The 15,774-nt window shown below is 41.8% G+C and overlaps 1 protein-coding gene across 1 annotated transcript; it reads right to left on the bottom strand.

Moving 5' to 3' along the window:
- Positions 1-1,286: 1,286 nt before the first annotated feature.
- Positions 1,287-2,774, bottom strand: LOC110522837 (transmembrane protein 217). The gene is made up of 2 exons (XM_021601309.2): positions 2,685-2,774; positions 1,287-2,156 (listed from the first exon to the last, which is right to left on the bottom strand). Exon 2 carries the CDS (start codon positions 1,864-1,866, stop codon positions 1,300-1,302), a length of 567 nt encoding a protein of 188 aa, XP_021456984.1. The 5' UTR covers positions 1,867-2,156; positions 2,685-2,774; the 3' UTR covers positions 1,287-1,299.
- Between the last annotated feature and the right edge of the window lie 13,000 nt (positions 2,775-15,774).

Raw genomic sequence — 15,774 nt, 5'->3', positions numbered from 1 at the left:
ACTCCCTATTTAAAAAGAAGATGGAGAACAAGCTATGAAGGAAAAATACTGGAGTTTTGGTCTAGGTACCAACTAGTGCAAAATGAGTCTTGGGATATTGTCAAAGCGATTACGATATATCGTCAAAAATAATATCACGATATGTAACTGTATTGAACCCCCCTCCCATCACTAGTGGTAATACAACTGGTGTGCTTCTATACGGACCTAAAGGACTAAAAGGCTAGGCCCAATGGCTGTCAAACCTAATTTAGGTCTGGCGGTAACTAAAACGATAGAGGAAAATTAACGAACAAAGATGATCAGCACAACTGTGGGGCATATTATCTTGGGGCCTCCATCCACTATTGTTATTCAGACAACAGGTCACGTGACATGACCTAGATTTCTTAGTGCTCCCTCAGCTCCCCTTTAGTTGGATGTCTGTAGCGGCTTTTGTGTATTGCCCTCTGGGGGAATCTTTAGAAAGTCCATTTAGTTTTGAATTACTTTCATGTTCTAGTCATCAATATGGAGTAACAGGTAGGTCTGGTACTTTTGGGGAATTGCTAATACATTCACTGAACTTTGGCATTGACTAGAGTTTCCATATTTGAAGTGTACACAGATGTAGGTTGATTGAACCAGGGAGTTAAGCCCCACACACAAAGCAGCACAGTGCTACAATGGCCTCCAAGACATTAAGTTGAGTTTTAATGCTACATTTTGGTAATGCAAATACATCAACATGAAGCTAATGCTTTTATGAATAAAGCAGTTCTCTTTTCAAAGGGAAGTATGCAGAGATGTTGTTGAATTTCCAAAACTGTCTACTTAGGTTTCTGAACACAGTACCTTTAACACATTTGGGTGATAAAATACCATAAACATATATTCACTTGACCAGTGGTAGCCAGCCATATGTTCAATTATTATTTTACGCTAGAAGAAGCTACAAATTCTTATTACTGTGTAATCATTATGTAATCAAAACAAAAAGTAGACAGTAAACATTAATGACTGAACAGACGCATTATTGCAATGAAAAAACTGTATAATTTTAGATTTGGAGGATACATACGTAACACAGAGAACATCAAAGTAAAACAAAAAAAAACAACATTAAAAATACTCATATTATACTTTCTGCGTGTAAGTAAAAATCCAAAAAACGTTTTTATTTTCGTATCTGAAGAGACCTGTGAGAAACAAAAATAATAAATGACGTTAATTAAGACTGAAATATAAACCAGCATCTGGAAGCACTGTAACAAGTCAGTTGGTCATGTTCACATACCGGTGTCTATTAGGGTCTCCATTTCAAACACTACTGTCAAAGGCCTTAAATTTCAGTTTGAGCTGCGTCCCCTCCTTTGGAATCCCGCCTTTGCGTTGTCGTGTCCCAAGCCGATGCCTCTCAATCTGCACTTCCAAACCGTGTGTGATTACGAGGGCCAGCCAGAAGGGGTCTCCCATGACCCTGCATATCACTCCGTACCACTCCAGTACACTCAGCTCCAAGCCCAGTGCCTGCATCTGCCTCTGGAGCAGGCAAGTGACCACCAACAGAATCACGTCGTACAGCGTCAGCCAGACTGCAAAGCCCAGGATGCCCACATGCTGGTGGGCCCAAACTGCTCCGAGCATGCACAGGGTCAGCAGTAGGGTGATGCCACCCAGGATAAGCAGAGAGTAGTAGTAACCAAAGCACACCTGGGGCAGAAGCTGGGAGCCTGTGGTGTTGTTTGTGCTTTCCTTGGCTGTGCGCAGATGGCCAAACTCAAAGACCATTTGCATGACGCCCACCATCAAAAAATAGAGTCCTCCTACTATGGAGCCCTGGTAAGGGGTCATGCCACACAGGCCTGAAGACAGAAGTAGCTTCATGGTGACAATCACAGTCCAATGGGACAGAGGAGAGTGAGATGGAGAGAATAGATGAAAACAAGGAGACAGATGGTGAAAGGGTAAAGGAGTTGTAGTGGTTGAGAGGCAGAATTGGAAAATAAATATTTAAAAACACAGCGGCGAAGAGTCAGTCAGATTTGTTATCATTCCATCACAATGTCTCACTGAAAGAGGTCAGAACTCTTCTCGCTTAATATTCACAGTGGACGGCTGAGACTATGCAGAACAATCTGTTCACTCCTGGAAGAGAGGGAAATCCACAACAGCACCTGAAGGGAAGAATCAGAAGACTGCATTATGTTTGAAAACAAAATATTGGAGACTGGTATGATAATAGATTATTATTGCAATAAAACTGATCTCACACTGACACCAAACATAGGACAGGTAACAGTAGCTACTGTAGCTACAGGATAAAACTGTAATTGAAAACTGCTGGGAGAGAAATCAGCTGTCATGAGGATGACTGTGTTTAAGAAAGGCCTGTCTGTTATTAAATTGAAAACGGTCTGTAATGTTATCTTGCTATCTGATAACACATAGAGACCAATATTTTATCCAACTGTATAAAAATATGTGATGAATGTGTCAACGTCAACAGAAAAAAAACTAAAAATCACAAACAGCCCAGGCCCAGCTAACGTTAACTACAGTAACATTAGCTAATTTAACGTTAATAATAAGTTCGTTTCTAATGTTACATCAGTCGATATATATACACTGCTTTCTAACAAAGGTGACGCGAAAATATATATATTTTTCACAACCATAAATATTAGCTGTGTGGCTCGACTCACTTGCTGGCGGGACATTTGTTGGAATTGGGCACTTTGTATTCACACCTTCTTGTTATTTTTTCACACTAAAAAATTGCTAGTTAGTAGAGCAATTAACAGGTTCATCCGTTGGCGTTGCGGTCCAGGTGATGAGCGCGAGGCCAGCAACCGTTGAAACCCCCTAGTGAAGCCGCGCGCGCACGACAAATAAATAAATACAACATATTGCAATTCTTTATCATGGTCTCATGAGCTGAGCAAAAATAAATAAATACAACATATTACAATTCTTTGTCTTGGCCTCACAGCCTCATGAGCTGAGCAAAAATACATTAATACATTAAAAATTAATACAACATATTACAACTCTTTCTCCGCTTGAGCCATAATAAATACAATATATACATTTAAAAAATCCCCATCAAAATCTGTCTGTAAAATATATTTTTCTGCATGCGTCTCAATCCACCATTGAGAGCACAACGAGAGCAGAGCTACAACGGTGTTTGGCAGACCAGGATACGTCTCGAAAATCGGTCTTCTCACGAAAACTTCTGTAGCGTCCGACAGTGGACCTAATACCCAATAGTACCCAATAGTCCTACTTGAGTAAAAGTAAAGATACCTTAATAGAAAATGACTCAATTAAAAGTGAAAGTCACCCAGTAAAAAACTACTTGAGTAAAAGTCTAACAGTATTTGGTTTTAAATAAACTTAATTATCAAAAGTAAATGTAATTGCTAAAATATACTTAAGTATCAAAGTTGTCAAAAATAGAAATAGTAAAGTACAGATACCCCAAAACACTACTCAAGTAGTACTTTCAAGTATTTTTTACTTAGGGTACTTTACACCACTGGCATCTTGGCCTTCAAACTAATATGACCCCTCTATGGAAAGATGAGACTCTCACGGACACAGTGTTCTCCGTTTTGCTCTACAGCCCCATACCAGTGTCACAGGACTGGTCTGAAGGTAACGTGAGCTTTCTTATATCTACCTTTTGATTAAATGTTTGACTGTTTTTCCATGTATGAATCTGTTATTCAATGTGTTCCTATGGGCAAATAGAAGTCCAAATTAAATGTTATATCAAATAATGTTTTTATATACAGTACCAGTCAAAAGTTTGGACAAACCTACTCATTCAAGGGTTGTTCTTTATTTTTTACTATTTTCTACATAGTAAAAACAAAACTATGAAATAGCACATGTGCAATCATGTAGTAACCAAAATACATTTTAGGTTTTAGATTCTTCAAAGTAGCCACCCTTTGCATTGATGACCTCTTTGCACACTCTTGGCATTCTCTCAACCAGCTTCACCTGGAATGCTTTTCCAACAGTCTTGAAGGAGTTTCCACATATGCTGAGCACTTTTTGGCTGCTTTTCCTTCACTCTGTGGTCCAACTCATCCCAAACAATCTCAATTGTGTTGAGGTCATCTCATGCAGCACTCCATCACTCTCCTTCTTGGTCAAATAGCCTTTACACAGCCTGGAGGTGTTGAAAAACAAATGATAGTCCCATTAAGCGCAAACCAGATGGGATGGCGTATCACTGCAGAATGCTGTGGTAGCCATGCTGGTTAAGTGTGACTTGAATTCTAAATAAATCACTAACACTGTCACCAGCAAAGCACTCCCACACCATCTCCTCCATGCTTCAGGGTGGGAACCACAGATGCAGAGATCATCTGTTCACCTACTCTGCGTCTCACAAAGAAAAGGCAGTTAGAAGCAAAAATCTCAAATTTGGACTCATCAGACCAAAGGACAGATTTCCAACAGTCTAATGTCCATTGCTCGTGTTTCTTGGCACAAGCAAGTCTCCTCTTCTTATTGGTGTCCTTTAGTAGTGGTTCTTTGCAGCAATTCGACAATGAAGGTTTGATTCACACAATCTCATCTGAACAGTTGGTGATAAGATGTGTCTTTTACATGAACTCTGTGAAGCATTTATTTGGGCTTCAATTTCTGAGGCTGGTAACTCTAATGAACTTGTCCTCTGCAGCAGAGGTCATCCTTTCCTGTGGTGGTCCACATGAGAGCCAGTTTTATCATAGAGCTTGATGTTTTTGCGACTATACTTGAATAAACTTTAAAAGTTCTTGACATTTTCCAGATTGACTGACCTTCATGTCTTAAAGTAATGATGGACTGTCATTTCTCTATACTTATTTGAGTTGTTCTTGCCATAATATGGACTTGGTCTTTTACCAAAAAGGTCTATCTCTCTATACTAACCCTACCGTGTCACAACACAACTGATTGGCTCAAAGGAATTGTTCATTGAAATGCATTCCAGGTGCATTCCAGGTGACTACCTCATGACGCTGGTTGAGATAATGCCAAGAGTGTGGAAAGCTGTCATCAAGGCAAAGGGTGGCTACTTTGAAGAATCTCAATATAAAATATATTTTGAGTTATTTAACACTTTTTTGGTTACTACATGATTCCATATGTGTTATTTCATGGTTTTGATGTCTTCACTATTATTCTACAATGTAGAAAATAGTACAAATAAAGAAAAACCTTTGAATGGGTAGGTGTGTCCAAACTTTTGAATGGTACTGTATATAGTGCCTTTGGAAAGTATTCTGACCCCTATTATAAATTTATGAAATTGTTATTTTTCCTCATCAATCTACACAATCTCATCAATCCTCATCAATCTACACACACATACCCCATAATGACAAATCATTTTTGCAAATTTATTACAATAAAAAAATGGAAATATCACATTTACGTAAATATTCAGACCCTTTACTCAGTACTTTGTTGAAGCACCTTTGGCAGGGATTACAGCATTGAGTCTTCTTGGGTATGACGCTACAAGCTTGGCACACCTGTATTTGTGAAGTTTCTCCCATTCTTCTCTGCAGATCCTCTTCCTGCACAGCTATTTTCAGGTCTCTCCAGAGATGTTCGATCGGGTTGAAGTCCAAGCTCTTGCTGGGCCACTCAAGGACATTCAGAGACTTGTCCCGAAGCCAGCCTTGCGTTGTCTTGGCTGTATGCCATGGGTCGTTGTCCTGTTGGAAGGTGAACCTCGCCCCCAGTCTGAGGTCCTGAGCACTTTGGAGTAGGTTTTCATCAAGGAACTCTCTGTATTTTGCTCCGTTCATCTTTGGCTCGATCCTGACTAGTCTCCCAGTCCCTGCCGCTGAAAAACATCCCCACAGCATGATGATGCCACCACCAGCTCCGTAAGGATGGTGCCAGGTTTCCTCCAGATGTGCCTTTTACTGAGGAGTGGCTTCCATCTGGACAGGCTACCATAAAGGCCTGATTGGTGGAGTGCTGTAGAGATGGTTGTCCTTCTGGAAGTTTCTTCCATCTCCACAGAGGAACTCTAGAGCTCTGTCAGAGTGACCATCAGGTTCTTGGCCACCTCCCTGACCAGGCCCTTCTCCCCCGATTGCTCAGTTTGGCCAGGCAGCCAGCTCTAGGAAGAGCCTTGTTGGTTCCAAACTTCTTACATTTAAAAATCATGGAGGCCACTGTGTTCTTGGGGACCTTCAATGATGCAGAAATGTTTTGGTACCCTTACCCAGATCTAAAAAGAATAGTCACGCACTGTTGCACCCACAACACTAATCTAGAAAGCCCTATTGGAGCTCCGCCAAAGCCAGGCATTTGATTGGTTTGACGTGTAGCAAGTCGTCACTGATTTACAAGTGGTCTCCACCCCTATTAAGGCAACCTGCCTAAATGACTAAACGGTAGCACTCACGTCCGTAGCCATGAAGTGCTTCGAATGATTGGTAATGGCTCACATCAACACCATTATCCCAGAAACCCTAGACCCACTCCAATTTGCTTACCGCCCAAACAGATCCACAGATGATGCAATCTCCATTGCACTCCACACTGCCTTTTGCCACCTGGACAAAAGGAACACTTATGTGAGAAGGCTATTCATTGACTACAGCTCAGCGTTCAACACCATAGTACCCTCAAAGCTCATCACTAAGCTAAGGATCCTGGGACTAAACACCTCCCTCTGCAACTGGATCCTGGACTTCCTGACGGGCCGCCCCCCAGGTGGTGAGGGTAGGTAGCAACAGATCTGCCACTCTGATCCTCAACACTGGAGCCCCTCAGGGGTGCGTGCTCAGTCCCCTCCTGTATTCCCCAATCACCCACGACTGCATGGCCAGGCACGCCTCCAACACCATCATTAAGTTCGCAGACGACACAACAGTGGTAGACCTGATCACCGACAACAACGAGACGTTGGAGGAGGTTAGAGACCTGGCCGGGTGGTGCCAGAATAACAACCTATCCCTCAACGTAACCAAGACTAAGGAGATGATTGTGGACTACAGGAAAAGGAGGACCGAGCAAGCCTCCAATCTCAATGACGGGGCTGTAGTGGAGCAGATGGAGAGCTTCAAGTTCCTTGGTGTCCACATCAGCAACAAACTAGAATGGTCCAAACAGACCAAGACAGTCGTGAAGAGGGCACGACAAAGCCTATTCCCCCTCAGGAAACAAAAAATATTTGGCATTGGTCCTCAATTCCTCAAAAGGTTCTACAGCTGCACCATCGAGAGCCTCTGACTGACTGGTTGCATCACTGCCTGTTACGGCAACTGCTCGGCCTCCGACTGCAAGGCACTACAGAGGATAGTGCGTACGGCCCAGTACATCACTGGAGCTAAGCTGCCTGCCATCCAGGACCTCTACACCAGTCCGTGTCAGAGGAAGGCCCTAAAAATTGTCAAAGACACCAGCCACCCTAGTCATAGACTGTTTGCTCTACTACCGCATGGCAAGGGGTACCAGAGTACCAAGTCTAGGACCAAAAGGCTTCTCAACAATTTTTACCCCCAAGCCATAAGACTCCTTCCTGTACAGGCAATCAAATGGCTACCCGGACTATTTGTATTGTGCCCCCTCCAACCCAACCCCTCTTTTATGCTGCTACTCTCGGTTTATCATATATGCATAGTCACTTTAACTATACATCCATGTGCATACTACCTCAATTAGCCCTACCAACCGGTGTCCCGCCACCCGCCTACCCTTCTTTTAAGCTACTGCTACTCTCTCTTTATCATACAGTGCTCTAAAAAATAAAGGGAACACTAAAATAACACATCCTAGATCTGAAGGAATTAAATATTCTTATTAAATTTTTTTTTTTTACATAGTTGAATGTGCTGACAACAAAATCACACACAAATTATCAATGGAAATCAAATGTATCAACCCATGGAGGTCTGGATTTGGAGTCACACTCAAAATTAAAGTGGAAAACTACAGGCTGATCCAACTTTGATGTAATGTCCTTAAAAACAAGTCAAAATGAGGCTCAGTAGTGTGTGTGGCCTCCATGTGCCTGTATGACCTCCTTACATCGCCTGGGCATGCTCCTGATGAGGTGGGGCGTATGGTCTCCTGAGGGATCTCCTCCCAGACCTGGACTAAAGCATCCGCCAACTCCTGGACAGTCTGTGGTGCAACGTGGCGTTGGTGGATGGAGCGAGACATGATGTCCCAGATGTGCTCAATTGGATTCAGGTCTGGGGAACGGGCGGGCCAGTCCATAGCATCAATGCCTTCCTCTTGCAGGAACTGCTGACACACTCCAGCCACATGAGGTCTAGCATTGTCTTGCATTAGGAGGAACCCAGGGTCAACCGCACCAGCGTATGGTCTCACAAGGGGTCTGAGGATCTCATCTCGGTACCTAATGGCAGTCAGGCTACCTCTGGCGAGCACATGGAGGGCTGTGCGGCCCCCCAAAGAAATGCCACCCCACACTATGACTGACCCACCGCCAAACCGGTCACGCTGGAGGATGTTGCAGGCAGCAGAACGTTCCCCACGGCGTCTCCAGACTCTGTCACGTCTGTCACGTGTTCAGTGTGAACCTGCTTTCATCTGTGAAGAGCACAGGGCGCCAGTGGCGAATTTGCCAACCTTGGTGTTCTCTGGCAAATGCCAAACGTCCTGCACGGTGTTAGGCTGTAAGCACAACCCCCACCTGTGGACGTCGGGCCCTCATACCACCCTCATGGAGTCTGTTTCTGACCGTATGAGCAGACACATGCACATTTGTGGCCTGCTGGAGGTCATTTTTCAGGGCTCTGGCAGTGCTCCTCCTGCTCCTCCTGCTGCTGGGTTGTTGCCCTCCTACGGCCTCCTCCACGTCTCCTGATGTACTGGCCTGTCTCCTGGTAGCACCTCCATGCTCTGGACACTACGCTGACAGGCACAGCAAACCTTCTTGCCACAGCTCGCATTGATGTGCCATCCTGGATGAGCTGCACTACCTGAGCCACTTGTGTGGGTTGTAGACTCCGTCTCATGCTACCACTAGAGTGAAAGCACCGCCAGCATTCAAAAGAGACCAAAACATCAGCCAGGAAGCATAGGAACTGAGAAGTGGTCTGTGGTCACCACATGTAGAACCACTCCTTTATTGAGGGTGTCTTGCTAATTGCCTATAATTTCCACCTGTTGTCTATTCCATTTGCACAACACCATGTGAAATTTATTGTCAATCAGTGTTGCTTCCTAAGTGGACAGTTTGATTTCACAGAAGTGTGATTGACTTGGAGTTACATTGTGTTGTTTAAGTGTTCCCTTTATTTTTTTGAGCAGTGTATATGCATTGTCACTTTAACCATACCTACATGTACATACCCTCTCAATCACCCTGACTAACCAGTGCCTGTATATAGCCTCGCTACTATTATAGCCTGTATATAGCCTCGCTGCTGTTATAGCCTGTATATAGCCTCGCTACTGTTATAGCCTGTATATAGCCTCGCTACTGTTATAGCCTGTATATAGCCTCTCTGCTGTTATAGCCTGTATATAGCCTCGCTACTGTTATAGCCTGTATATAGCCTCGCTACTGTTATAGCCTGTATATAGCATCGCTACTGTTATAGCCTGTATATAGCCTCGCTACTGTTATAGCCTGTATATAGCCTCGCTACTGTTATAGCCTGTATATAGCCTCGCTACTGTTATAGCCTGTATATGGCATTGCTACTGTTATAGCCTGTATATAGCCTCGCTACTGTTATAGCCTGTATATGGCATTGCTACTGTTATAGCCTGTATATAGCCTTGCTACTGTTATAGCCTGTATATAGCCTCGCTATTGTTATAGCCTGTATATAGCATCTCTACTGTTATAGCCTGTATATGGCCTCGCTACTGTTATTTTTCACTGTCTTTTTCACTGTTTTTATTTCTTTACTTATCTATTGTTCACCTAATAACTTTTTTTTAACTTAGAAATTGCACTGTTCGTTAGAGCCTGTAAGTAAACATCTAAACACCTGTTGTAGTCATCACAAGTGACAAATAAACTTTGATTTGATATCAAGCTATTTTTCTGCCATTAACTTCCCCAGGCTTACCGTATTAGGGAAGCCTGGTCCTCGAACGAGGCTAGCTTAGTAGAAACCCAGCCCCGGACCCTTAGGCTCTATGGGAATACAATACTGTTTTTAATACTGCCAACGTCGTGGAGACAGAGGACATGTATGTGTAGCCCATGTGCCTGATGCTGTCTGGCCAAAAAGAGTATGGCATGTCATACTCTTTTTGGCCAGACAGCATCAGATACATTATCTACATATAGTAAGACAGAGGGGAGCTGTTTCGCTCGCTCAGATGCTTTCTCTGGTGAGATAGTTTCAGCCACTTATGAATTTAAGGAAAGTTGGCAGGTGCACAGTGCACTGTTCAGATGCTGCAATTATTTTTGGATGAATATGCGAAGGTAACCTACTTTTTTAAGTGATTTGTTTGACAATCAGATAAAAACATAATGATTGGTCGTGTTCATGGCACATTAAAAGGTAATACATTTGTAAAGTTAAATGACATCTTTACTATATAACACATTAAAAATACTGGCCTCTACCTGGGGCCTCCAAATCACTAAGTCTGCGCCTTCAAGGACATTGCACCTGATCACTGTGCATGTACCTACTTCTTCCTCCTGAGTATGTAAAATATTCATTTATCTTAATGAGTCAATTATATACTCTATAATGTTCTTACCATCAAAGAGTGGACCACCAACAAAGGTAGGCTAAACAACATTGAAGGAAGTGTAGCCTACATCCCATTGATTTCTAATGGTAGGCTTAGTGCTCTAGGAATTACATTCCATAAAAAACAACATTACATTAGGGCCTATTTTTTTTTTTAATAATTAGAATCTACATTATATTTTTGTTTAATAATCAGGTAATATGTTGCAGGTTATTAGGCTATTGCCTTAAAACTAATTGGTTACAATCTGGGTGTAATTTTGACTAATAGAAATTACTGGTGTAATTGAGAAAGGCAGAGCTGCAACGGGGGATCAAACTGTGGCTCCTACCGTGCATAGACGAGCGTCAAACAGACTGCCACAAAAGCACAGGCCTTAGGACAGACATTGCAATGCTGACAAATGCAGTGTTACAGTATTCTCTTTCTCTCAAGCAGCATCCTCACCAAGCCACAAAAGCGTAGAGAAAGAGAGAGAGAGAGAGAGAGCACGCTTTCCCAACTCCACGTGAGACCACTGGAGTGAGCCCACCACTGCCATCAGTGTAGCAGGAGAAAGGGAGCTGCAACAGGGACTTGAACCGTGCCGGTCTCTGGGCAGAGGCAGGGCAACGCCCACATACACTGGGTTACACTGGTAATGTTAGAGACTGTGGCTATCATCTTTGTGTATAAGGCATTTGTTATTATGGCCTTGTGATTTGGACAATCATGTCACTTGACCTGAATTGTAACCTTTATTTAAAGCTTTTTCATCAAAACTGTCCTCTTTTCTTTTTATGTCAAGTGGTCTAGCACCATCCTCAGTCAATTGCTTTCATTCTTGGTGTAATTCTAATTTCTTGAAAAGGATTAAAATAAAGTTTAAAATCTAGGTCATGTGACATGATAGGCCAAAACACAGGGCCCTAGATGGATGATTAAACACCCATGAATAATTAACCTATCAAATGATTACTTCAATTTACAAGTTTATTAACTTTTCTAAAACGCATTTTCACAAACATAGAAAACTGACATAAAAAAAGAAGCTGTAAAACAAAATGGTATCAAATTTTACCAAAAAAGGATGAAAATCTACCACGACATTCAGCACCTGATCGGATTGACTCAAACTACAGGTGTTACATATTGAACATCAAACAAGAATTGTATAAATTACAGAGTTATGAACGGTCAAAAACAGACACATGGTGTAACAAAGCAAACGAGACATAACAATTTCAGTCATTTCAAAGGCTTGTGGCAGTATTGAAAAAAGTTATTCAACCTTATGTCTCGTTATAATGGTTAGCCTACCATATATTAATTAACATTCATTGTTCTCCTTATTCAATGTTACCATGTATGTACATTTCCATATTCTATCTAGGTCGTCATTGACAGTGGATCATTTACAAATGACCTGCCACAAACCCAATTACATCAGTATTATTCATTACAAAGCAACGTTTTTTTGGACATTTTACATAATTTATGCCACCATATACCAGAAGTTGGTGTCTTACAGTGGAGGCTGGTGGAAGGAGAAGTTAGGAGGATGGGCTCCAGTCTCCACTGGTGTCCAGGGCCTCTATTCATAAAGCAGCTCAGAGTAGGAGTGCTGATCTAGGATCAGTTTGGTCCCAGACTAGCACGACTTCTGTGGGAAGATTTATGAACACGGTCCCAGACTTTCATATATAGGCCCCTTAGATACATACAATCTTTTAGCTGTAAGCAACTGGACTTTCTTAATACTGAGAGTAAAAAACTAAAAAAAACTAAAAAATTAAATTGGTATGTAAAGAAAATGTAATTAAGAATTCCTTGAGCATACAATGTCTCCTCGAGGCAGATATTTTTGAACATTCGTTAGCAGTTGCATGACATCATCCATATTGTGAGATAAATGCATTTACATTCAAGCCTATTAAAGAAACTGAAAAAGGGTAGGGTGTCTTGACATTATGTAAATACAGGAAGTTGAAGTTAGTACAGGATAGCATGAGCATGCAGCAGTTCAAATATATCAAATATCTAAGAGGTACTTCTGTGTGAGATATGAAAGAGATTCAACAGTGAAACAGACTGATGTTGAATCCTGTTACTAAGAACAATCCTGTTACTAAGAACAATCACAGAAAGATCTGATTGCTAATGAATAATTCATAGTGTAACATAACATTCCATACCTCCACATCTTTCCTGTCATCTTTTTTTCTTATACATTTTTAGATTTGCAGTGGCTACATAGACCAATTAATTCCAATGGTATTAGGCTGTGTTTACATTCAGCTGTTTAAAGGGGAATGGTAACGTTTAATGAACTGGATCAGATGAATCAGTCAGTGGCTATTTATACTCCCCCGGGGGTCCTCTGTAGAGGCTCAGCCACCGCATTGTAACCTCACAATCCACCAAGGTGCAATACTTTGCTTAAGTGATAATGTCAGAGAAGCCAGTGTTTGGAGGATATATTGGCACGGGTGCTGTTACGCCCGAGACTTCTTCAATATATCCTCCAAACACCGGCTTCGAGGGCATTATCACTTTTATACAACAGGTTACCAACATATTCAAATAATGATTTAACATATTTTCATTAAAAACATTATTTTGATTGATTTATTCATACTATTTCATCCTTTTACAAGAAATAGTCCCGACACAAATCTAGGGGTTGCTACCCAGGCCGGCTGGTTGTTCGTTCTATCGGTTGCCAGAGACGCGACCCAGTCGTTCAGTCTTTTTGTTCTCTATCTATGGACAATCGTTCTAAATGTTCCATTGCCATACTGGCTGGTAATGTTCTTATCCCTTGCTTGCTAGCTAGCCAACTACGGCTAACTTACAGTCACGTCAAACAGTGCAGCCAGAATAACAGCAAAGTAGCAGCAATTGCATTTGTTTAACTGTTTTCTAGTGACATTTATTTGGATACATCCATAACAATGAGCAAATGAGGCGCGATTTCACCTGGCACAGAAAATGTGCTCACTTGTCAGGACACTGTTGTTCAGAGGAGCTAGCCAACAACACAGCTAACACAATCACTTCAAACTGAAGCTGGAAAGACTGCAAACTAGCTGCACTTCCTTTCGTTTGACCTTTTTTCAATTTACATTTCTTTGTATATAAATCCATGAAAATTATGCCAGCTTATTCAAGATATCGACTGGCTGAGAAACGCTGCCTGTCTTTCTTGAATCGACTCCCGACACGTTCATTACTTTTGGACAGCTGGAGATCGAATATGAATACTGAAACAATGTTGCAAATGTCGAAGACACAGACAGCGAGGTTTATACAAATTGCCTTTGTTGAAAACTAAATGTTAGTCTACAAGAAATGTGAGACAATGTCTAGATGCTTTTTATAGTGGAGATCAAGGTTATAAATTGCCTGGCTGGGCTGATGAGACAGTGGATTGCGCAGTCAGATGGAACAGAATAAATAGGCATTTTAACGTCATAGATTTAGCCGGTGATAATTTGTGGAAAAGACACCGACTGGAATGCGGTTTCAATCAATCAGCATTCAGGATTAGACCCACCTGTTGTATACAGTCCAATAATGCATACAAATGAATAACAATTGTCTAAAAAGGCCTAACTCAAGGTACGTTTCCACTCCCCTTTAACATGCAAGTTTACAAAAGGTGTGTTCAGATAACATGAGATGAATCACTTAGAAACAGCATACATATTTAAAATGTATAAATTAATCTGACATCTAGACAAATATAAAAATAATTTTGCCCTGAGGCTTCTAATTCCTAGAAAGTTCAGCTGTGAAGAACATAACCTTGTTTTGTAGTGAGGGCAAATAAATTGGCATGGGATCTTTGGAATCAACTTCTCTGGGCACATTCTTTTTTATATTTTTTTATATCCCAAAATCTAATTTACTGAGCATAACCTGTATTCTCTGCTTTTTCCTACTGACAAAACACGCCATGACGACGAAAACGGTTGAAACCAGCGGTGGCCCAGCGACCATACCCACATTGGCATGATGTGGGCAAAAATATTGGCCCCATGTTGGCTGCCCACATTGGGCCGATACACCTTTGCTGGCTCCCAAGGCATTGGCCCAGTGTGGCCCATTACGGGCAGACCACATCTGGTGAAGGCAACCCTCACTTAGCCTGAAATAAGCATTCCCTTTGGATCAGCTGCCCATTATGAGCTCATGGTATTGGTCCTATGCCAATTTATCAGTTTATTCTATTATTTAAATGTTCATTATTATTATTATTGTATTATATATTTATTACAATTCAACTCAATGCATACATTTGATCAATTTCAAGCCTTAAAAAGGTATTTAGGGAACTTGCTACATTACATCAGAAACACAAGTTTCTCATGTCACTCATTTAAGTTTTTATTTTAAAACTTGCTCATTGGCAGTGTCCAAGATCAGGTAGACTGGTATGGGCTAGTCCTGCGTTGGGCTGGTGTGGGAAAGCCCTGCGTTGGGCTGGCCTGTGTTGAGCTGATGTGGGCTTTGTGTGGGGTAGCCTGTGTTGGACTTGTTGTGGGCTAGCCCGTTTCGGGCCGATGTGGGCTTGCCCATCGAATACCCACATGGGGCCAATGGGTTTAATGTTTGCTGGGGGCCGTCCTATTGCCTCTGACCAGAATATCCCCTTGGACTGTCATTTTCTGACGATTCCGCATGTTGAATCCCCACCATTGGTCGACACCCAGCAGGTGATCGCTAACACACTGCGTCCATCGCTGCTTTTAGCAGTTGGTCTTTGTGCTTTGTCTACTAGACAACTACTGTAATGACCAATGTAGAAATCCATGGAATTGTAATCAATCTGGTTGTCTCTGATGCTCCATCCAAAGGATTGATTTCCTGATTTCTCAGCCATGATGCTTACAATGCCAAACCTGACATTTAGATAGACTAATCATTTTTCAATTACATTCTTTGTTTTGTACCTTTACATCGTTAGTTTAAAAAAAGGCACGCTCACTTTTACTTCCTACTTTTGCAATGATTCATAATCAACTCAGCAGTCTTACAACCTGGTGTGCTTTCTAGCAACGCAAACAAAGTGTCAGTGTATGTCACGAACTGGCACTC

The sequence above is a fragment of the Oncorhynchus mykiss genome, chromosome 5, assembly GCF_013265735.2.
Source record: "Oncorhynchus mykiss isolate Arlee chromosome 5, USDA_OmykA_1.1, whole genome shotgun sequence".
In the NCBI taxonomy this organism is placed as follows: Eukaryota; Metazoa; Chordata; class Actinopteri; order Salmoniformes; family Salmonidae; genus Oncorhynchus; species Oncorhynchus mykiss.
Note: the sequence above shows the minus strand (reverse complement) of the source record. Positions and strands in the feature narration are given on the sequence as shown.

Bases quoted from the DNA above. Each gene is read 5' to 3' on its own strand.
- LOC110522837 (XM_021601309.2), bottom strand. From the start codon at position 1,866: ATGAAGCTACTTCTGTCTTCAGGCCTGTGTGGCATGACCCCTTACCAG.